Here is a 25,805-nt window from a genome sequence, read left to right on the forward strand (position 1 = left end):
CTCTAGAGCGTTGATAAAAAAGATTACTGCATCGAAAGAATTACAAAAAGATTCAAGACCAAGTTTCAAAAAGGTTCCTAAAACAGAGCACAAGTCCACCAGTTTAAAGAAGATGATCTTGCACGCAAGCACAAAGAGCTCAGCACTACCAGTCAAACACCTGTTGTTTGAAAGGGAAAAAGCTATTGATCAGGATAATCATAGTAACAGTACCAGGCTTTAACTTTTTTTCTCCGGAAGAATATTAGGGTTGATTTCGGGACAATCCATGATAATTCTTTTGTACAAGGAGACAAGTACAGTGGAATATTGATTCATCGTGCAAAGGACACCAATCAAATGGTTGGAAGCCATGATATCCATGGGAATCAAGGAAGGAAAAAGCCCCCCTGCCTCATCAGGTGGGATATTGAAGGTGGGCTCTAGTTCCTAATCATATTCTTCAAACTGTGGATGGTTTTGGTGTGTTTAAAAAACCATCAATACCGACAGTGCTACAGCAATAGGAAGCATCAAGAGAGACATATGTGCCTGTTTGACAACGGTGTAATCTGCGTTTCATCGGCAACCACATCTTTATTAGATTTTACCGAAATTGTTATGATTGTGATTTTAAAAAAAATTATTTTATAAAAAATATTTTTAATTGAGGTTGGACAAATATATGTTTGGTTAAAATTGAGATTAAATAAAAAATAGTTTAATGTATTTAGTTAAAAATACTTTTTAAATTAAGATTATAAAATAACTAAAAAAGACATATATTAATATTGATAGTTTTTAATTGAAATATTGTAAATTTAACTATTGCTATTATATCATGAAATAAATAATATTTCATATAAAATATTTTTTTATTATTTTATTAAACTATGTGCAATTTCATCACGTACAAAATCTATCCGAAAATGACTACAGTTTCATGGTTTCTTGAGCGTGTAATAACATCAGGTAAAATATCATTAGGAATAAAATTAGGATTACGATCAAATTCTATAATGCTACGTCATCATACGATCTCTTTTGAATGTAATTATGTAGTGTTATTGAATCATGTTACATATTAGTTTTTTTTGAAATAAAACACAATATTCAAAAAATATTTTTGGATTTTTTATTTATTTTACTAGGTCAAATCCGGTTAAATACATTTAGATTTAGGCTGGACCAGTTCAATCCATGAACAATGGAGCTGCTCTCCACTATTCACATGAACATTGGAGAGCAACTAAATGTTGCAAAAGGAGAAGGAGAAAGAGAAGAAGAAGGGGAAGAGCAGGCTGCCCTACGTGACAGAGATGTCTACTGGCAGAGGGTAGTGGCGAGGGAGTTGCTTTTCATTGTTCTTCAACGTGAACAGTAGAGAGTGAATTAATTCACTCTCCACTTTTCATGATGTAGAACGGTGAAGATAAGGAAGTGCATAAGAAGAAGAAAGAGAAGAGAAGGAGAAGGGAAAGAGTCAGTTATCCTAGGCGCCTCTGGTTATTGTGTTGTAACATATTTTGCAACGAAGCAGCTTGAAGTCTCTTCATCTAATCTTGCAGTTTGAATGCAAATTATAATGGGTCCCACAAACTTTAAACTGTGTTTATTATGTAACCAAACATATATAAATAACGTTTTTTTATAAACACAGCCACAGCCACAGCTACAATGCCAAACACACATAAAAAATATTGCTTTTACAACAGTGCAATCCACAATGCGCCGCATTGTTAAACAATGATACTCAGAATATTTACCCGAGAGGAGCAGTCTTGTTGTGCTAAGCCTCATTGTTTTTTTTTTGGCAGTAGTAAGAGAAAGGAATAGGTCCCGAGGCTAAGTTGAGAGTAGAGGGCAACTTCAGCTTGTGAACATTTCCTGAATCCAGTAAAATATGTAATATAACATGCTTATAGTTTGTTTATGGTTCCCAGAATCAAAACTAAATAAATCTATGGACCTGTGGTTTGTTTGCGATTCTGTTCTAACCTATTTCATCCTGGAACAAAACATCATCGAAGGAGTCCTTGATGTTTCATACATCTCTCAATCAAGTCCTTATGTCAATGTTTTGTTAGCTGTTTTTGTCTTGTATTCATATGTTCATGTTCTGAGATATAGCAGAGCCCTGAGATTCCATGAAAAGTTAGCAATCATGGATACAAGGACCTAATTTCTTAACATATGAAATGTGAGTGACCAAACCGATAAAATGTTTTACTCTGGGTGAAATTAAATATTAGGACCTAATTTTATATTTTTTTTGTCCGATTTAGCAGGTTGATCCAGAAAACTTGGGATTGTGAACTTGATAAGGAAAGTGTAAGATTCATGACCTGACCTATGAAAAGAACACCATAACCAACAAATTAACACAATAATCTAGTAACACAAAACTCTTTTCAGATTAATTCTAGGTCTAAAAGTATGAAAATTATACTGGAAAAGGTAAACTATTGCCCCTGCCTCCGGATACATGGGAGATTAGGATTTCATTTCAAGTTGCTAAAACTGAAAGAGACTAGTAAGAAAATCCTTTTGACCACACCTCCTTTCCTCGAATTTTCAGGAAAAAAAAAAAAAAAAAACTAGATTTATATGTTCTTATCCAAATCGTCCATGGCAGCAACAGCCTCTTGACCACCACACATCACAGCCAGCAAGAAAGGTTCCCTTTATCCTACGCTAATTACAAAAAAAAAAAAAAAAAAAAAAACTAGCTTATCATTCTTTTTTCTTAATATCTGTTTTTTATTTTACAATGCTAATTAAAACTAGATTTTATTTTTAAATAGCTTTCAAAATACATGTTTTATATTAAATTAATGTATTTAAAAGAATACTTTTTTCTAAAAATTAAATTTAAGAAAGTTATCGTCATGAAAATATCTTGAAATCATAAAAATATCTTGAAATTCACAAACCTATTGTTGATAAAATCTAAACTTGACCCATCAACACAATTCAAAAGCTAATCAACAACTTCATTTTATAAGCATCCCCTAATTTGGACTCATTATGGGACCAGCATGTGATTTGCGTCTGGCAAATTACTACAATATCAAGGATGTCAAGCTCAGAAAACCATGGAGTTGATCGAGTCTTTCTTCCTTGAACTCCACGTGTATCTTCCTGATTGCTCACTTGCAGCCACCATGCCCCATGCTTAGCTTTTTATGCCCACAATGGTCATTTATTGAAACATTGTTTTACATTCATGGAAGGGCCTGCTAGCTAGCTCCAAGCCACTTGCATTTTGGCACACTATAGACATATTTATCTTGCGATAAAGCTCCCATTTATAAAATATTAATTTGGTGAAGAATATGTCACATAGTTTAATCCTCAAGCTTATACTTTGTCAAGATCATGCAAATAAACCCTGCTTTAATAGAAAAAGAGCGACCCTTTCTATGCAGCCATCAACCATAATTTAGTACATAGTTGACAAATATGATGGTAATTAAAAATATATTAAAATAATATATATTTTTATAATTTTTTAAAAATTATTTTTAATATCAACATATCAAAACAATTTAAAAATATAAAAAAAATTAAAATTTACTCGATTCATGTTTAGAACGCAATAATACACGGAAGCTAAAGCGTCGAAGTCATGTTTATCAGCTCTACAATAATTCCTATCCAAATATACAGAGTATGGACTTGGAAAACCCAGAATCTATCAAGAAAATTATTAGCAAGGTGCATAATGCCTGCCTTTTACTCGTTCCACGATTCAAAGTCCATGCTTTCGGACGAGTAGAAGATTATCTAAAGCACTTGCCTGCTGGACGCACAAATCGTTCTCTTCATGGTAACTTTAACAAGATTGACTTGTGTATAAATGGAGGCAGTGCGTTTGCACCACTTCAATACGTTTTGACCAGATGCAAGGCATCTTAATTTCCTGTTTCTTCCTATGATTAATTGAATTTAAAAGTTTTGAATCTGTATGCCACATGGTTTTTTGATTTATACTCTTCAAGGCTCAGCCTAATACCTCCTGTTGAAGTCTAAACTTCGAAACTTGTAAATCAAAATTCAATGTAGTGCCTTTGACGCAAGATTTTGAAAAACAATTGAGTTAATTTTGAATGAAAAAAGGGGAAGAGAGACAATTATGGGGTTTGGCCATTAATTTTAATGCATTATCTAATTTTCAATTTCATTCCAAACCAATCCATTTTGTCAATTCCATCCCAATACTGTGCAACATTAGAAGATACACTTGCATTTCTGCCTAAAGTGGCAAATTGTTCATCAAGAAAATGCTTTTCACTTGATAGCTCATTGGTCAACAAGGCTTTTTTTGCGAAGGTCCTGGGTTCGATCCTCAAGAGTAGCAGCCTGTTACCCCCGCGGTGCTTTACCTGCCTACTGGGTTTGCAGGATGTTCAGTAGGCCTGGGATTAGTGCGCGTAAACTGACCCGGACACTCAGGGTTACCAAAAAAAAAAAAAAATAAATAAGGCTTTTAACCCTGAGCTCAACTGGTCAGATTTTAAATTTGTTTTTTAGAAGTTATTAGTTTAGAGTTTTATACACTTTAAGCTATTGGAGACTTACATGGTCGTTAACTTTAGGATATGTGGGATTAATCGAGGTACACGCAAGCTGGTTCAGACACTCATGTTAATAAAAAAAAATGTAGCTTTCACGTTATAATACTCAAATCCAACGAATCAACCCAGTAACCCACTTATTCGAGGCCTAATTTTGGTTAATGAGAGCATCTATTTTTTCTTTTAAAAAAAAAAAAAACTTGAGTTAATTTGCGTGAAACCATATGACCCGTGATCCAATTTAATCACCGGGTCGATTCTTATAACTATGTTTTACGTGTCCTTTTTTCACTGCTAAGCACAACCTTGGCCTATACTTGAGTCCCCCATTTGCTAATCTTCCCCTACAGCAACTAGAATGCAAAGGGCCGGTAAAGGGAGTTCAGAGACTCGCCATGGAGAAAAACAGAAAGCATGAACTCAACTTTAGGCTCTTTAATGTCAAACAGAAGCTATAGACTGCTCGGACATGATGATGGTGTCCATCAGACAGCAGGTTAAAGCTTGTAAGACTCTATTCTTTTTATTCCACGAGTCAACAATCAACATGATATTTCTAAATGCGCGTTAAGGAACAATATACATGTGGTTGCCAGTTGAGGACACCCAGCTTTCTTCAAATCCTTAGAGACTACAGAGCAGCTCTATCTTCTCCAGCATTGAACAGTGCCTTCGCTGTTCAAAATGCCACATGCCTTTGTTGGTATACATACAAGAGAAAGATTCATTTAATTTCTTAATAATTTCCGCTTCCAAATAAGATAAATTTCGAGCTATTTCAATGATTTTTTCACAGTTATTAATAAGAATAACTTAAACGTATAATTTGGTTCACAACAAATTTAACTTTGAATAAATTATTTTTAATAAAAATAAAGTAGTGCCCATAAATTTTTTAGTTAGCCCTTCTAAACTTTCAAAAACCGGGTCGATCCATCGGCCAGTCAATGTTGAATAACAATAAATGGTCACCAAGAATTGAGGTAGAGATCGGCTGTATGGGTCAGTGCTAATTTACAGGTTCCAAGAGAGGGGAAAGAACACAAAAAAAGAAAAAGGAACCTCTTCACATGCATCTTGTCTTGTTCTAAATGTGGTTGAAATCTAGGAAATTTCATCACACCTACTGTTCCAATCAAAACCAAACAGGGCAGACCAGACAAAAAAATCCAATAGTACTAGATAGCCATCTAGAGAGACGATTTCCTTTTCAATTAAGGCTTCAACAATACAAAGATTATACAAGAAAAATTGAATCTTTAATTGTATCAAACACTTGAAAACCAAACCCAACCGAGGCCAATTACAATAATAGTTGTCCGAACGCAGATTAAAGAGCACAAGAAGTTGAATCTTGTGTGAATGCAGAAACAAAGCAGAGATTAATGTTAGATCTATCTGTATGTATGATATTTTGAACTAATTAATTCATTGTGTATTTGCTAATATGTTCATCAACAAATAATGGGGTTAGTCACAAACAGAAATTCAACTACAATTACGAAAAACAGAAGAGAAATGGATCCAGTAATCATCAGCGAATCTTTCACTTCCTCCAAGCATAAACCAACAGAGAGAATCCAATAGGACCACCACAAAGTTCACTTTCTTCAGTACTGCTAGCCCATTCCATTACTGAAGAGCTGCAACCAGAAGATGCTGATGACATTGAAATTGATGAAGAAGATGAACTCCTTGCTGCTGTCCTCACCAAGCTCTTTCTCATCTTTCTCCACTCTATTGGACTCATCCCATGACTGGTATTACTACACGATGAGTTTTGCTGCCAGAAAACAACATTATTGTTGTGATTTTTCTCGTTGATTTCTTGTTGTTGATGAGGACCACCACCACAAGCTTCACTTTGTTCTTGTTTCCGTACCACCGCCTCTTCATCTTTGGGGTCTAAATTGCTTTCAAACCTGAACATAAACACCGCATGGTCATTGTTTATGTCATCAAAAAGCCAATTATAAACATCCCATGAGACTTGTATAGGGACCCCATCAACTTCAATCCTCTCATTTCCTCTAAATTTCCACTTCAATCTCTTTATCTGCAAAACCCTTTTGTTATCAACACTAAAACACAATCTTGCATCATTATTCACACTACAATCTATCGATATCACTCTGTTTCTGCCCCCAAATCTTGCTCTCGTAGTGTAAACTCTGTTGCCGAACACATGTTCTCTTCTCAAAACAAGAACTTGGGGTCTCTCTTGCTTCAAAGCTTTAGTCTTTGCAAAAGCTTCTTCGGTCAAATCACCGACAACAAGTACCATTTCTCGCTCAACCACCACGGCTATGTAGAACCGGGATTGGGGCTCAGGTCCTGACCCAAATCTTGCTCTAGAGAGGTCCCAAAAGATCTGGATCCTTGGGGTTGGAGTATCAGGCTCCTGGTTAATAAGATGGAGTTTCTTGGATCCATGTCTTTTCCAGAAAAGGAAGGGTTTGATATTGAGATGGAAAGATATGGTAGAGACAGAAAGAGGGTTAGAGAGAGAAACAGGAGAGCAGTAGCTGGCGTTGTCGTCAATGGGGTGGAGGCGGAGGTGAAGAGAATGGCCTAACAAGGAACTTGACCAAGTAAGAGAGAAGAGGCCAAGGTCAGTTTGGTAGAGACAGTTGGTAAGGTTGGCGTTGCCTGAGATAGGTGGTGGTGTTGGCGGAGGATGGTGGTGGATGTCGATGTCGGTGGCGGTGGAAGGGCGGAAGCAAGCAGGTAAGGAGGAGGAGGAATGGTGGTGGGACATTTGTGTTTTCATGAGCTTGGGATTTGTGTGCAAGTCTCTTCACAATTTTGAGGCTTTCAAGGATTTTGAAAATATGAAGGGATAATAAGAAGATAGAGGGATTTATATGACAAGAGGGACAATAAATTTGACCAAAAACATGTAAATAGACTTAAATTAATTCACAATTTAGAGGGAAGACTTTCTTTTTCAAAGGGGAAGGCAATAAGGAAATGGGAGGGTAATTTGGTAGGTACAAATTATTTTTCATGCTTTTCCAAATACAGATAAGATTACATGCATCTTTCACTTTGTAGTTATCATATGATTACATATAAATTTAAAGAATTTAATTACATTTTTGTTATTCTTGGAATTGAATTGAATTTATATTTTTTAATGAAATCTCATATTTAAAATTATTTTGGATGTCAAAGAATTGAATTTTAAATGAAATTTAATCTCTAAAAATTATAAGAAAAAAAAATAACCCCTCTAATTTACAATTTCAGAAAAAAAATAATATTAAAATTAATTTTTTCCAAAATACTCATTTATTTTCATGAGAAATATTTGAAGAAATAAGAAAAAGGTAATAAGAATAATATATAAAATAAAATGAATTTAATTTAATATAAATTCAAATTAAATACTATAACTGAATTCAAATTTATTAAAACAAGATGTTATTAGCTTTACATGCATGTTAAAAATGGGCAGAAGGAGTCAATGTTTATCATTAAGTGTGTATCATAATGGGGTTGTGAAAATAATTATATTGAAAAAATTACTATTATAAAATTGATTGGAGGTTAAAGTCAATTTTGTTGCTTGGCGGGATGATTTTTATAAAGGCAACTTATTAGCTAAAGAGAAGTTTCTTTTGTGTTTAATGCTAGGTGGTATAGTATTTTCATACACCAAAAATTATATTCATCTTCATTTAATCTTACACTAAATTTTTTGACGACACACTTATGGTCCCATATAATTCAAATTAAATTCATCTTATTTAATGCTAGGTGGTATAGTATTTTCATAAATGGTAAGAGCTAAGAGAAAAAAAAAAAAAAGGAGTTGGTACACCAATTAAATGAAGAAAACTAATTAATGTCAAATTATATATAACTCAACTCTAAAACACAAATACGAGTCCTAAAAGTTTTAAAAAGTACACAAAATTTTAATAAAAAACATCAAGCTTATTACAAAATAACATCATTTTTTATATATAAAAATTAATATAAAATTAACAATTAAATCCATTATCTTGTATAGATATACAATCATCTAGTAGATGGTTAAGTGATAAAAGTTTTGAGACTAAAAAGTTTGTTTTTCTCGTGATTTTAGGTTAAAGCCTCGTGATTGTTATACTACTAGAGACTTACATGGTCATTAACTTCAGAAACTATGGAAATTAGTGGAGGTCCGTGTAAGTTAGTCCAAATACTCATATTAATTAAAAAAAAAAACTTGTATAAATATAAGAGGGTTCATGAATTCTTGAGCTTTTTTTTTTTTTTTTAATGTGATTCTTTTGTTGTAGAATAGAATTATATGAGAAAATAAAACTATATGATAACTCAATCAAGATTTCATCTCATCTGATATTTACCCTTAAATTAAAGCTAACAAAGCAGTGTGAACCGAAAAGTGTAAAGGAGAGCCATTGTATCTTAACGTGGGAGACAAGAACAACTGGATACGAACTAACAACAGCTAGTTGAAACTATAACGTTGTAACCTAATAATACAAATGTTCCTTTTTATTTATTGAAAATTATCAGATTAATTATACAATTAACTATTATGATTTATCAGAGCTTAGGGCAGGGGAGGGTAATTTAGCTGTTGGCTGGTTAGTATTTTTATCGGGCTGTATTTGAGAGTGTAATAATATTTTTTTTTTATTTAGAAAAATAATATTTTTATATTTTTTAAAATATATTTTTATATTGATACATTAAAATGATATGAAAATATAAAAAATATATTAATTTAAAATAAAAAATATTATATATTTTTAAAATATAAAAATAAACAAACGATAATATAACATGTTTAGTAATGGGAGTATCCTTTACGTTACTTCAAGCACAACCACCATTAGCATTCACCTGAATTCTTCAGCAAATGATGAGTCCTTTCATGATTCTGATCATCCACGAGGACAGACCAAGAAAATGATAAAGGATAATTGGTCAGAGGATCAATATAAATATATTATTGATTTGACCATGTTTAAATTGAGTTTAATCTGATTAATTAAATTACTAAAAAAACCAATCAAATCAACTAAATTAAATTTAATAAAATCAATATCTTTTTTTTTTATTAACCATAAAAGTTATATTCTAAATCATGAATTTTCTGAATTAACCCATTTGACGATTCTGAATTTAACAATTATGACCCAGAATTCACATACAACCTGAGGATTCTGGTGTCTTATTGATCCCTGGCACAGGTTTTCTTCATTAAAAAAAGGAGATTTGTGCTAGTAATAGTTGATGGTTTAGCCTAGAATTATAATTAATAAGAATTTTTAACTGGATCATCATTTCATGACCTTGATTTCATGCAAGTTACTCGCCACCAAATGCTTTGTGTAAAGATGGTTGCCCCGTCAAATGAGTTGGTGGCTCGAACCATCCTGTTGAATTAGGAAGGTTTGCTGGTGTAAATCCATTCCAAAGTGGCTGAGCTAACCCTACCGTGAGAGAACTGCTCACAAATCCTACTTAATTAGTTTTCTTTACTTGAGTGTATTGGTTCCAAATGCACAATTAGCTCGTTCTCCTCCTTCTTCTTGCTGGTTTTCAAGATTCTAGACATTGAAATGGAGACAGCTTTTCTGCTTTCCGGGGGATATGTCCCCAAAAGTTCATGTGCATCCAGTTCATTAGTGGACAATTCTCAACTGCATGTCCAAGTTCATGTTCTGGATCTGATCGAAGAAAAAAACATTGGCACGTAAACTAGGGTTGTTTTTTGAATAGTATTTTAGATGGTAGATAGTACTGAAGAAATAGAAAAAAAAAAAAAAAACGTGTGGTTATAGAAATAGAGACAAAAGCATAGAATAAATATATTTTTAGAACATATTTATGCACCAAAAAACAAAAACATGTTTGAGGTTAATTTCTGTATTTTCAAAGTAAAAATAACAAAAAAACATATTTTCTTAACTTTCATTGTTTTTACATTTTCTGTTTTGTTAAAGAATCATCTCAATTTAATAGTTTAAGCTAATAGATGGGATTTCAAGATATAATAGGTGGGATTTCAAGATATGATTTATATTATTTTCTAACACACTTACTTCAAGTGAAAGCTCTTTAGGCTTGAAACTTGTATAAACCAACATTACCTTATATATTTTTTTTTTTTATCAAATAAAATAGGGATAATGAGATTTCGAACTTGTGATTGCTTGGTCATTAAGGTTCTGATACTATGTTAAAAAACCATCTCAACTTAATAGCTTAAACTATTAAGAAAGGTTACAAGATATGATTTATATTATTCTCTAACATGTTTCAAGATAACAATCAATTGTGAACGAGGATTTTAATTATAATGTAATAACTTAATTTTTGAGTTTTAATAGTGAAGAAAATAAATAGCATTCCCTTATTATGCTGAGTGATTTTCTTGGACATGGATTTTAACCGTCCAAGCCCTCACACAAAGCAGTTCATGCTACAATGTACTCCTTGTTGTAATAAACTATCTAATAAAGCTGTCAAGCAAATGGTCACATCCTGTGGATCAGTTACGGTCTGTACCACAGATCCAATTAATGGGGGACAAAGAATTTAAGGATGGGAACATCATGCCTTAGAAAGTAACAAAAAACCAGGCCCCAGAACTGTTGCTGCCATCCCTACCAATCATATATGGTCCGGCAACACCAGCCAGGCCATTTCCCTTAGCTTGATCACCCCTAACATTGTGTCTCCTAAGCTCCTAAGAGCTTGGTCTGCTTTAAATCTTCCAGCTGTGGTTCTGGAAATGTAAGGTAGGGTTTAGCAGATTGGATGATTAAAGAGTTTGAGATCTGCACAGCAGGTCTCGAGTTCGAGTCAGGACGTGCATCTCTTGTAAGAGTCTGAGACAACCAGGTTTTACTCACTCACCTGCCCACAAAATACATTTTTCAGGAAGTGGATTTCCTCAGATCAAAAAAAAAAAAGAGATTGGATGATTCGTTTTGAGAAAATTTATGAACAGTACTCGACAGGACAACAAGTTTTCGTTGCCAGTCACTCGTTAATAACATGTGCACTTGCTTCTATCCATTTATGCGGTCGGATGGAGCATTGGATGAGTGAGGTTGAATGAGTTTTGATGGAGACTGGGCAAAGGCAGATCTTTCTTGATTTGCTCAAGGTGTTGGTGCCAAGAACAGTCGTGATTGTCGATACTAACCCTTTTGAACCATCCACTTCGGCGGTCCGAATGGAATAATCACCGAAAACACATTCTTATTTGTTCAATAGTGTTACATTTTAGGTAAAAATGGATGCTAGAAGTTCATGAACCACTGTTATACAACTTAGCCCCACCGATATATCAATTTGATGACTTGTTGACTCTAAGCTTATGAATCCCAAAATTTTAAATGCTTTGAAAAAAAAAATTGATGTATTGAATAATTGATGAATTTTTTAGTTTAAGTTTATTTTTTTGGTCAAGATATCTAGGGGTTTGATATGAAAAGTATAGGTAATTAGTAGTTGATATTTGTAACAAACTTTTTTTGATGGATGTGAATATTTTCAAATGTGCATGAATCAATAACTTTGTAAAAAGGGCAAGAATAATAATATTTTAGATAAATATCATTTGATATATATATATATATATATATATAAAAGGGTTAAGAATAAAGAGGTTGTCACCTCGAGCTTGAAAGGATTTCATGATATATTTATAGTCAACAATTTTTTTTTTTTGGGAGAGGATGAGCTAAAATGAATTAAATATTATTTTTTGTGATATTTTAAGTTGTATTTTGCTCAAAATAATATGCATTTGATTAATATAAAATACCGAGAAGCTTACATATGGAGTCCTAAAAAAATCCTTAAGAGAGTGTTAAATTTGGAGTAAATTGCTCGAGCCTATTAAACAAGAAGATTGAGCATGGTCGTGACAAGCCCATGGGGTAGTTCATGGATCATCAGTATATTGAATATGATGTTTTTTAGAAATTTTTTGAGCCATTAAATTTGAATTTATCACAAATCTAGTCTATAAACCAAGTCTCATTTCAATTGAAATATTATCTTTTTCTTAAAAGAAAAAAAATAAAATAATATTATTTTCCCCCGTTATTTGATGATATAATCAAAGAAAACATAGAAAAGCTAGGGTGATTTTTAACAATACATAATAACCTGAATATTGATGTGAAAATGGATCTATAAATTTATCAGCACATTATTTGTTATTTACCCATTTGTAGTTTTCAATTCTCATCGACATGGAAAGCAAGTAGGCACCTAGGCAAAAGCATAGAAGTAATACTTGTATTAGATTCCGTCATAGGTTAAAGTTCACTTGAGATTCAGAACCTTTATTTAATAAAATACTTTAAAAATAATTAAGTATATTTATTAGTTATGTTTTATGAAATTAAAATTATCCTACAGACTCTAAATATAAAATGAAAATTGACCAAAACCCCACTTGTCAGACACACATAAAAAATAAAAAATAAAATATTTTTTAAATATTTTAAAACATCCTATTCATAATCTTGCCTAAAACCCTCATTCATCTTAAGCCGTCTCTGATTAATAATAATATCATAAAAGTCAAAAGGTCAAAGAAATTGTTCATGGAGGATAGAAGAAGAACAACTTGGACCAAGTCGTTATTTTTTTTCAGAGGAATCTCTCTTGAACATTCTTTTGATCACATTATAGATCCATGTTTTGTTGCAACTTGTTTTTGTAATAACCATCAACTCTTCGGAAATCGCAACGAGGAGCATATTCTGTCCCTGTTTGGACCGTTGAACTTCTTCGGTCAGTATTGCTGACTGAATATTAATCAAATACGCCAAGATTCAAGTCGTTTTATAGTTTGGCATAACTCCTCTTTTTTTTCTTTTTTTTTCTTTCTTTTTTCTCTAGATGAAATGTAATCTAACCATGGCTGTGGCTTTTAATATTAATTTAAAGTAATTCCTCTTGAACGCAAATTAGAGGACGATTATTTGAAGGTAGATTGATAATCCAAGTCCTGGGTTAATCGTAAGGTTATTAACGGCATCTAAATCTCACAAGTTAAAAATAAAATATCTTTCAATTAAAATTGTTTTGAAAACATATATTAGAGATGTCCTAAAATTTTATTTATTTATTTTTACTCAAGTTCAAATATAATTTCACATCATTTGCTTTTCAAAAATTTTTTTTTATTATTAAAGATTTGTTTGATAGTGTAATTATAATTATTTTTTAAAATGTTTTTTACTTCGAAAAATATTAAAATAATTGAATAACATAAAAAAATAATTAATTTGAAAGTGAAAAATAAATAATTTTTATTTTAAAAAAAAATATAATTTTAAAATATAAAAATAAACAGGTCTAATTCAACTAATAAGCTTAGTTTTCAAGAAAAAACAGTTGCTCAAAATTCAAGAATCGGCCATGCCTATGAAATTAAAACGTGCATGGCCGTGCCTATGAAGCACCGTGTCTTTTATGGTAGAAGAAAAGTACTAGTCAAAATAAATTTCTACTAGAGAATAAAAATCAGTTGACTTGTTTTCATGATTGAAGACTCACTGAATCCAATCACATACCTTTAACCATAATTTTAAAATCTGTTTTCGGCCGGATGGGTCGACAAGACCTGATTGACTTGGAATTTAACCAAGCTAAATTAAAAAAAAAATAAAAAAAAAAAATTCAGTGTGACCAGCGACCGATTGATCTAGCAAAGATTCGGATCAAAAACTCAGTTACAACTCGTTGATTTTTTTTTACTAAAACAATATTGTTTTAATTTTTTTTTTAAATAATTGACCCGGCTAATCTGGGCCTTAAACCGGATCAGGTCTGAAAATTATACCTTTTAACAGGAAAAAAAAGTTTTTTTTTTTTAAAAAGAAGCTTAAGTTTTTTATTTTAGAAATAACACAATTGAGAATTTATTTGAAAAAAAAGCATTGGTTAAAAAGTTATATATATTATCTGCGACGTTAAAATTATATGTCTCTCTTTTAAAAACTGCAGTAGAGACTTTTTTTTAAATATTTAAAATTTAAAATTTTAAAAATAAATAAATATTATCTTTATCACAACTACAACAAAGATAATATTTATTTATTTTTAAAATATAATATTTTAATTTTAAATAGATATTACTTGAAATATTATATTTTAAAAATAAATATAAATAAATATTATCTTTATGAGCAATACAGATAATATCTATTTATTCTTAAAAGGTATTTTTTATAAAATAAATAAATAAATAAATAATAGTCTCAATCTCAAGCTGTCATAAAACTAATATTTATTTAAATTTAAAAGCTATTTTAAGTTTTAAATTTTAAAATAAATCAATCTACGACTTATTGCACCATCATGATGTGTCCACTTCCAGAACCAAAGGACATGGATTTGTTTGTCCTATCATTCAAATCTATGTTCACTCTAAAAGAGAAGAAGAAGGGAAAAAAAAAAAAAAATATATATATATATATTATATATATATATTATCATAAAAAATATTATTTTAATATATTTTTAAATAAAAAATATTTTAAAAAATAACTACAATCATACTCTCAAATGAGTTATAGCTTCAAACTGTTGTTATTTTTACAATAAGCTGTTAACTATATATTATTTCTCTTCAAAAAAAAAAACTTCGAAAAAAAACTTTTAAAAAACACAACAGGTTTTTTTTTATCCCATCGTTCTCGTTTGAAAATGGATTGCGAATTGCAAAGCAATATGAACATGGTTAGGTAATTTCATTCTCTCAGGTCCAAGACAAAAACAAAGGAGCCCACCATGTGTGAAAACATCCATTAATATTGAAAGAAAAGCCACACCTAGTTCTGTCCAAACACTTTACTTGCCATTTGCCAACCACACTACAAAACAAAACCCTAATAATTATACAAGTAGATCACACCATTGCTTGCCTCCTTAATTTAAAAGTATGATAGTGGTTTTTAAATAATTTTTTGTGTTAAGATATATGTTAATAATATTTTTTTTTATTTTTTAAAAAAATTATTTTTGACATCAACACATCAAAACGATCCAAAACATATAAATCGTATTAAATTTTAAAAAAATAAAAAATAATTTTTTTAAAAAATACGATTTACATCGCATTCCCAAATAATTTTCCCTCTTGATCCATCTTTTGGTGGAGCAAATTAGAGTTGTTAAGCACTCTTTTCAAGCAATTAAGCCGTAGGCTTACCACCTAAAATGGGAGGTTCCAATTTCTCGTGAATTCAAGCCTGGAATCCATCTAAAGTTGTCAAAGTTAGGTTGCATAACTGCCCTGAAGTAGGTTTAAAAATTTTAGGATAGAGAGTTTAGCACGTGTATCTAACAAGATTTTAGATCCCGTTTAGAAATATAGTGTAAATTTTATTTTTTAAAAAATTATATATTTTTAGATTTATTTGTTGTGCTAATATTAAAAATAATTTTTAAAAAAATTAAATAAAAAATTATAAAATATTTTTAAAAAATATTTTAAAAAAACAATTAACTACTTCTGCACTAAAACTATCTTCTAGTCCTCCCCTGCTTTTCCAGCTTTCAAACACGAGCATGGACAGGACAAACCCCTGTTTTCCATTGTTATGGCACGTGAAGAATAGTGGAAGTAGCTTCTCAAGCTTTACTCATATTCTCAATTATACGATGCCGTCTCAGAGCACGTCCCATCAATTTTGAATTTTTTTTTTTACTAAAATTAATTGCGGTTTGTATTTTTTGAATTCTTTTGATATACTAATATCAAAAATAATTTTTTAAAAATAAAAAAAACATAATTGACATGTATTTTCAACACAAAAAATTATTTGAAAAACAACCGTTACCATACTACAAAACACGCTATCAATTCAAGGCACATGCAATACTTTGGACTTTGAATGGTCACCTAACGCTTTCCCTAGTAAGTGTGGATTATATATTTAATTTAGGTGTATGAAAGTAGAAGTTAAATATTAAAATAAAAAAGTGAAGTTTAAGAATTCCAAAAAACGTACCAAATTATAAATTGGATGGGTTAATTCAATTTAATTCAAGTTTTAATTTAAAAAAAAAACCTTAAAATGATATCATTTTAATATAAAAAAAAACTTGGATTTTTTACTTAGTGAAATCTTGAATTAAATCTAATATACTAATTTTAAATGGGTTTAAGAGTTTATGTTTTATTTTGAATTTTTTGACATCAGCCCTTAATCCATCTAAAGTCATCAAATTATCATAAAAGATGCATTTTTTAAGATTTTTGAAAAAGAAATTTACTTTCAAAGAAGTCGATCCAGGAATACATGTTCATGTCAAATTAAAAAAAAAAAAAAAAAGAGTCCAGTCTATTATTATCCATCAGTCGTGGGCTTAAAAGCTTTTTTTAGTTTACGCTTGTGATTAAGAAATCTGTTCCCAGCATGCTAAATGGATTTTAGAGCCCAAGCATGGTCAGTGGCTGCAAGGCCTAGCCGATGTTTCCTCTCTCAATTGGGCTCTGGGCTAGGCCCAACCCAATTACCACGGTCTTTAATGTGTTCCGTTGTGAGGACCGAAGTAACTTGAATGGCTTAGGCCCGCTGTCTGAGCTATGTCCATGGAGTGTAGCTACGGGCCCTGAATCTATGAGGCCCATATAAATATTACCACAAATCTCAAATCAAGGTCTGCTAGTAGAGGATTCATAAGCCTTCCCAGGCTTCCACTTTTCCTCCGTAAAATACTCATACGAGCCCTGCTTATCTTGAATTCACTAACATAAATCTTTTAGGACTCTTGACACAAAATGATAATCGAACTTGCCATAAAATGAGGTTCACTAATATCTTTGAATTTTATTTAAATTTTATTTTTTATATATTTTTAAATCATTTTAATATGCTGATTTAAAATATAAAAAAAGTAATATTCTAATATATTTTCAACTAAAAAAATACTTTAAAAAACAATCTTATTAAACTTCCAAACAAACTTAACCTGTTATGCACTATTTTTTTTTTATAGAATTGTGCAAGGTTAATGTTTTTAAAATAAAACAAAGATGGTATATAAAGCAACAAAAACATATTTGGTAGGAGAAGAATTATTAAAGAAACAGATAAAAGTTAATATAGTTTCACTTCAGGCGTCCCCTGTTAATGTTTTTTGCTTTAGTACAGATACATTTCATCTATATACATTATATCAAACATCACTGGCCTACCCATCTCAGCAAAGATAAACTGGTAAGCTCCACGTTGTTGTGAGGATTCAAGATCTGTAGCTGCATAATTTATGTCTCTGATTAAGATGGGACTGCTACACTTGATCGGCAAGGAAAGAAGCCATGAATGAGGATGTGTTCATGTGCATTTTACAGGCACACATGTGTCCCATTCCTCGTTTGTCTTTTAGGACCATGTGGATGTTAACATGCACATGTTGATCCCTGTGGAGGGATGGGGGAGGAGGAGAATTTGGAAGTATGAGACATGCCATGTAGCAGTGCCATGAACCTAATGTGATAGAAATAGTCCTGTTGAGGTCTTTTCTACACGCATCCACTCAACTAATTAAAGAGCTGTGTAATTGAAAGTATTTTGGCTTTTCAGGGAGTAGGTCACCAAACTTTTTCTTTTCTTTCACTCACAAACAAAGTTTTTTGCCTTTTGGAGTTTCGCATGACTCGCTTGATCCAAGGCATCTAAAAGAAATGATAAAAACACCTAGTTGCAAAGACAAGAGAGCAACATATAGGTATATAGTAGTACCCTTTGGTTTTGTGGGAAAAAAAAAAGAAGAATTAAGGCCATATCATTGTCTGTTCTCCAGCATTTCCACATGAGATTCTGTTTGTATACACCATGATTGGTTTTGACTACTTTTATGATCAGAAAGATCCCACCTTTGACTCCCATGTCCCATAAGTTTATCTCCCTCTTTTTCACTGAGGTCTCTGCAATTCAAGCAATATATGACCCCTTTACAAAGGATGTGATAATGTTCGTGCTTAGATTGAATGATAATGCTTCACCACCTAGAGTTGGCAAACTCAGATCCACATTTTCTTCCAAAAAAATCTTTGAGTTTCTTGAGGTTACAGTAATTGTTTGACCTGATATGACCCTTGAGCCCTCGTTTTACCCTGTGATCACTTGACCACTGATTTGGCCAGCACCTTTAGATTATGCATCTTAAAACCACTAACTTGGCTGTGAAGTATGCAGAAATTTACAGATAATGTCACCAAAATCTAGGGTTTCTAGTTTTCATGGACAGCCGCGCTGCTTTCATTTGATGCACAACAGAAAACCTGGAAAAAAAAATATTTGTGGCAAAAGATGAGCGTTCAAGAGTAAACATCATGGAACTAAATCTGGTAATTTTCTGTCAATTATTAGTGAGTCATTTACCAAGCTTTTTTAGTCAAAGGTTCTTGTCTTGAAGAGCATGCATGGTCTGAATGACATATCACCAGAAACAATGATAATTATTTTATATATAAAGAGCTAAAACATGCCAGATTCATTATCAATCAAAGATCAATTCACTTATCTCACTAGTAAATTTGAAAGCTTTAATGAAATTTCCTTTAAAATCCACTGTCTGTTAAGATCTAATTGGCCACTCTTGTTCTTGTGTTTGGTTATCTTGCATTTTTGTTTCTTGACAAAAAGGAAAATGGTTGGTCAGGTGAAATATCAAGTGTCCCTTTAAGGTCACAAAGTTCAAACTTTTAATGATGGTAAACTCACTAACATGCCATGATTTAATCACCTTTGCTGAATCAAAAGTTAGAAAACAAAATAATGAGACTAAACAACTTTAATTTTTTATGGTTGCGGGGAGCAAAATCAATTTCCAAACAGGTAAACAATCATGAAGTTTTCAATGACAAAGACCGGACACCAGCACCCAAAAGCAGATATATTTTATAATCTGGATGTAGTAGAATTTATGATCCTAACTGTTCAATTACAAGTTAAACACACACACTACTTAAAGAGAGAATCAAACTAAACTTCTATATTGATGCAAGAATCTGTACTCTTGAAGAGATAACAATAATAATATAAATTATTAATCAACTTTGATTAGAAAAACTACATGTTTCTTCGGATATTTGGTAATGTGGTATAGCTACTTTTTAAAAATTAGTACTTTTTAATTAAAAAAATATGTTTTCATATTAGACGAATGGATTAACCATTTCTTTGAAGTTGGAAAAATGGGATAATCCCTAAAAGGCCATTTATGAAGCTCCAGTTGCAAAAAAAAGCTAACCATTGCTCTGCAGAAATAGTTAGGGTGGCCAAAAAAAGCTAACCATTGTTAGGCATGTGTTTCACCTAGCCACTTTTTTTTTCATCTAAAAGAGATCCATGCCCAGAAATGAAAATCTTCATATCACTTTCAAGTCAAGTGCTGGTAAATCTCATATCGCTCTCAACTTAAGTGCTGTAAAAAGCATTCCTTTATGAGGAAAACCACTATAACTGGAGGTTAAATTGGAAATGGCAAAGACAGGCAAAAGGAGTGGTTACATCAATAATCACTCCATTATAGAAAGAAATTGAGCAAGCACACATGGTTAATCAAATGTTTCTAATCACCCCATTTGTTTACCATCCAATGTTAATTAACCTCTTAATTCAGGGAACTGAAACCTCATTTTAGAACACTAGCAAGCATGGCATGAGTGAAAGATATGGCTCTACAAATATTTTGTACCACTTTTGTAGATTTTGTTTTTGTGTGTGGCATGATATAGAAAAGGAGAGAAAGATGGGCCTGAACAAAATAATTAAAACACCCACTCAATCACATTCAGTGTCACAATTTTCTTCAGGAGATGATGCAGCAATCCCAACTGGAATCCTGTCTTATAAGCCTGAGCAAAAGAGCCTTTAAACCTCACAATTCAAAAAGATTTCAATTTTTTCAACCTCCATTGAAAGTTGGTCTCACATCTTTCTGACAGTAAAGAAACTCAGTCTCTGTGTTTCAACCTTCATTGTAAACTAAATTGCTTCGTTACCTTGCTTTGCAGAGACTCTACCAGTGACTTCAGTTTTGTTCTGTTGAATAAAATCTTGCAAGATGAAATAATTTATGCATTTTTACCAAGTGACTAATAGTACAACACAGTTTTGTAACTCAAAAGTTGCACAACATGCAATGCCTCTCACATCTAGTTCTTTCACCTTAACTTTCAAGGAAAGTGCCCTGCAGGCCCTCCTTTTCCACTAAAAAAAAATTGTTTCTTTTCGAGATCCTCTTTTCCAAACAAGTTCCTTTCAACACTACAGTGTTCATTTTGACAAATTTAGCCACCCATTCAGGATACCTACAGTATCATTGAGGTCAGGTTTGTGCTGCCATTCTGGTGAGCAACTTGTATTATTAACCCCAGCTAGTGTAGTTTATCCTCTTGGAATCCCGACAAATTAGACCAAACCAAACACATTATTCGGATCTATTGCCCTAATAATTAGTAAGATTAGGGTTTACTGCACCAAACATCGAATCAGACTGATAGATTTTGGTCCACATGAATAATTTTCTACTAATGTAATGGATATTCCCAACAAAATGTCACACTAAATAAGCAAGTGAAAACTGACCATGTGGGCGACCTTTCACAAGATCGCTATTCTTTCTAACTGAACGGTAACGGTACGAATTTCCAGGTTCTTTGAAAATACTGCAAATTGAATACAGCATACATATGCCGAAATGTCATATTGTGCTTCCAAGTTTCAGAGGCTGCTTTTTATTCGAACCCCAATAAAAGTGACATAGCAATTGAATGCAAGAAGCCTGGAAGATCAGAGAGAGGAGTCCTTGTTTCTAAAATTGTTCCATTTGCATTATAAATGAAGATTTGGAATCCTTCAAGAAGCAGCAGCAAGATTCCTACAAATCTTCCACCGAAGACATAATGCATACGACAGCATCAAACATTATGGCATGATCTACTGTACACTACTACTAATTAAGCATCATCAAATGGAGTCCCTAGGGGGACACTTCTAAGGAGCTTAGAGGGTGTAAAAGACTAAACACTTGAAGAAGCTATAAAAATTGGTTAAAATTAGCTAGTCAATGCCATTCTTTGGCAGAGGACGACTAGATTAATCAGGGTGTTTGTGGCGTGGCCCCTTGGGCTTGCAGGTTACTGAGTTGCCACCCCAGAACATAACTCAATAGACCCATAATCAAGCAATTCTTCAATCATTTGCTCAATGTGGTGATCTTCAAGAGGCTTGATGAACTGCTGGTTGTTGTCAACTTGAACTTTCTTGTACACCCAGTTTGCCTCTGCCTCTTGAACTTGCAATGGACTTTTATCTGGCAGCAAAGCATCAAGTTCCTCACTCTTAATGACAATGCTATTGGCGGGGGTGTTGACAAGTGAAGTTGGTGCCTTTTGTTGCTGTTGTTTTTGTTCTTGAAGTGATGCTTGTTTAGTCACTTGCAATGAGGCCATATAGCACCTATGCAACTTTGCTGTCAAAGTTGCTGAAAGAAGTTTCGACGAAGCTGACTGCGATGCATTTGGGTTATAAGGGAAGTTGGTCCTTGCCCTTGGTCCACACATAAGCCTTGCAGCTTCATCATAGGCTCTTGCTGCATCCTCTGCAGTTTCAAATGTGCCTAGCCAAATTCTAGTCTTCCTGCACAAAATAAAATAAAAGAAGCGAAACGTTTCGTTAGAACTCAAGAGTGTATTATCCGAAACGTTAATGGGTCACGTTGTTGTTGTGTTCTTACAATAGAGGGTGGCGAATCTCAGACACCCATGATCCCCAATGCCTTTGTCGAACCCCTCGATATCGCTGTTGCGGTCTGGCCATATTAGTTAAAAAGAAAACGTTTCTTTAAGAAAGTGTTTGTGAAAATGCCTGAGAGAAAGAGGGGCGTTGGAAAGCAAGATTGTGATGCCAAGGAAAGGGTGGGGGAGAGGGGTTTTTGTAGGTGGGTTTGCCTGAAAGATATAGGGAAAGCTGGTCTGGCAACCAATTTAGGGAAGTGGGTCCACATTTGTGGGTTTAGGTCTTTCTATTCTTTTTCTTTATCTTTGCTGGTTGCAACAAGTGATGAAGGATAATTGAATATATATTTTGGTGAACTGATGTTTCAAACTGACGTCCAAATTCAATTCACATGACTGGTTAGCACTACAACTTTTGTTTCGTGAGAAAAAGAACAAAAAAAAAATCAGAATATTCAACTGTTGCCATGGCGATCTCCTCTCCCTTCCAGAAAATCCAAGGTCATAGTCTTTGTCGATATGCTTTGTCACTTCATGCATGTGAGTGTTATGTTAGCCTAGCACAGATGATGACTCCACCAGATCTCTCCTCTTGCTCCGTGACCATGAAAATTAAAACTTTTTTTAACCTAGAGTTCACACATATATATAAAACGAGGTTGAATACCGGTTTAAATGGTCTGGTTTGAATAAAAATCTCAATTGAACCGAATAAAAAAACCAAACCAATTGGTTCGGTCTTATATTTGAGTTAATGGGTTTTGATTTAATGAAACTCTAATTCATAATTACAATGGGGTTTTTCTTGGCTGGATGTGGTTTGTTTTTTTTTTTTTAAGTTCGTTATTATGGTTGGTTCTTAAAACCCAAAATGGAACTACAATCAAATGTTTTTAAGAAAAAATCCAGAAGAAATTATTCAACACGTTTGAAAAGCATCTATTTAGTTGGTTTTTACAGATATTGTGGAAAATTAGATTAATCTGCTCACCACTACGGATTTTGGGACCACAAATTTACCCATCTCTTGATCACCAGAAAATGGGAGTTTATTACTGTGTTGTAGTAAGATGCACAGATCTTTTTCACACACACAGTAAACGGTCCACAGGTTAAGAGGGTTCAGGCAAGAATTTGGTACAGACATAATTGGGTCAATCCTAAGTTGAGACACAACTATTAAAGATTCTTAGACCATAATGATTGCCCTAAAAACCCAAATCATTTGATCAAATCTTATTCACTATATAATCGAATCAACATGCACTCAGAGAAGCTAAAAAGATTAAATAAAATACTTTTCACACAAAAGAGAGAAGGATTCTAAACTAAATCAGTAAGCTATAAGTGTGTAGGGTGATTGTTCTGCGGTGGAGGACACAGCCCTTCCAAGTTTCAACCGGCGGTATTTGTTATCCGGGAACATTAGCATGTGCCACAGAGGGCACAGAAGACAAACAGTGTACATGGATTTGGGACAAAATTAATGCAAACAGGTGCTAATTTTGCAGCTGAAGAACACCATCGAAAGAACAAATTAAGAGAAGAAAGTGAAAAAACAAAACAAAATGGTCCACAATGTGGTCTGTGAGTGCTTCAGCAGTGTTTAAAACTGTTCGAAACACCCTTGCGTTATATTATATTTAGTTATGCTCTGTGTTCATTATAATATAGAAGCAGTCCCAATCTCTGTCTGCAGTCGCCATTCTTGACTGTTTGCTTCTGTGTCAGGAGCTGTTTCCATGAGCGCGGTACTTGCCATGGTATTACAAGCAAGCATTCATATCTTCATCGTTGAACTTATTTAATTTCTCCTGACTTTCATGGCAGAGTGGTGTGGCACCTTGCAGTGGTAACTAGGTGTTCATAACTTCAGGGTTGTGGTGTCTGGGCGACATGGGACCAGGATCTCTTGTATGCAAATAATTTATTGCAGAAGACTTTTGCCCTAGCGTATAGATCAGGTGGAGTTTTCGCTGCTCTTGCTACTGTCGAATGCCCGGTTATAGATGATCTAATACATAGATTTTCCCACGGTTAACAGTATTTTAATTTCATCAATACCAAGAAACTAAATTATTCTTAAAAACTATCTTTAAAAACAATATTTAGTGAGGTTACTATTCATAAAGTTGACATGGATTTTTTAAAATGATTTTTAGGTTGTGTTTGATTAGCGTGTATTATCAAGACAAAGAAAAAACAAATTAATATAAAAGATAAAGAAATGTATTTAATAAAAAAAGATAAAGACAAAAATATAAGATAAATATATCCGTACAATAATTTTAAAGTAAATTTTTATATTTTTAAAATAAAAAACATGTCATATATTTTTTATTTTTTTTTATCTTTTATGTTTTGAAACTGTCAAAAAAACTGTTTTAACTCAAACATTTGAGTTATTAAATGAAGTTACATTAATAGTTTTTATATTGCTTTCATTACACCTTTTTAAATAAAAAAATTTTAAATTTTAAATTTATACATGTTGTTTAATTTTTTTTAATTAAAATAAAAATAATAAAATTTAAACTTATAACTCCAAGATGTCATGTGAAAAAGAATCATTTTAATTCAAACGGTGGCGCAGCAAATATTAACAAAGACAAGACATGGAAATCTTGAAGTTAAAAAATTATTTCACACTATGCTAAGTTGTGGATAGATATTGAAATGGAGAGAACGAGACAGTAAACTCTAAAACGTGTTCTAAGGGCAAAAACTTTGACATCCGCTTGTACAATTAGCACCTTTTTTCACACACTAATCTTAGGTTAATCAACAATTATAATAATTACCGTTAGACCTTTTTCGAGTTTTTTTTAACATTAAAAAAGGTCGTCGAAAAACCAGAAGCATGCAGGATGCAGGGATGGGATGGGATTAGACTTAAAGATTAGAAGTTGTCTCAATCAATCTTGGGTTACAGCTAAATCAAAGACTTGCATCAAACAGAGGTCAGGAACAAGAAAGATATGAGCTAAGATGTCAGACCCCACAAAATTAACGCGTTAGGGTTATGGGACCCAGAGCACAGCATGGCTGATGATGGCAGCAGCTGAGACCTAAATATGAATCCCCATTTTTTGTGTTTAAAACCTCCCATGGTTTTCTTGGCCATTACAGGTCCCGTCGATGTCATTGCTGCCTATTTTTTCTTGCCTTCTGTGGAAGATCACATGCGTACTTACACACAATTCATCGAACAGACAAGGGAACTTCTGAGAATTGTGTTTGGGATAAGGACATGGTGTTCATATATATATATATATATATATATAAAAGGATAAATGGGTTTTCTCCTTAATTATCATCAAACCATGATCACAAAGCATCTGCTTCATCTTGTTTTCTATGCTTCTTCTCAACTAAGATTTTACATATGATGTGATATATTTTGTCTTGTTTTATTTTATTCATTTTCATGTAACATGTATTATAACACCACTAATCCAATATTGCTGGCCGTAGCTTTCAGCAATATATATATATATATATATATA

General features: G+C 32.7%; 2 protein-coding genes across 2 annotated transcripts; both read right to left on the reverse strand.

The window, feature by feature from the left end:
• Positions 1-5,747: 5,747 nt before the first annotated feature.
• Positions 5,748-7,429, reverse strand: LOC118051100 (uncharacterized). Its single transcript, XM_035061643.2, has one exon. The coding sequence runs from the start codon at positions 7,324-7,326 to the stop codon at positions 6,103-6,105; it is 1,224 nt and encodes a 407-aa protein (XP_034917534.1). The 5' UTR covers positions 7,327-7,429; the 3' UTR covers positions 5,748-6,102.
• A 13,939-nt stretch (positions 7,430-21,368) lies between these two features.
• Positions 21,369-22,635, reverse strand: LOC118051099 (protein PPLZ02). Its single transcript, XM_035061642.2, has 2 exons — positions 22,299-22,635; positions 21,369-22,201 (listed from the first exon to the last, which is right to left on the reverse strand). The coding sequence occupies exons 1-2, from the start codon at positions 22,379-22,381 to the stop codon at positions 21,700-21,702; spliced, it is 585 nt and encodes a 194-aa protein (XP_034917533.1). The 5' UTR covers positions 22,382-22,635; the 3' UTR covers positions 21,369-21,699.
• Positions 22,636-25,805: the final 3,170 nt, after the last annotated feature.

The sequence above is a fragment of the Populus alba genome, chromosome 18, assembly GCF_005239225.2.
Source record: "Populus alba chromosome 18, ASM523922v2, whole genome shotgun sequence".
Lineage (NCBI taxonomy): Eukaryota > Viridiplantae > Streptophyta > Magnoliopsida > Malpighiales > Salicaceae > Populus > Populus alba.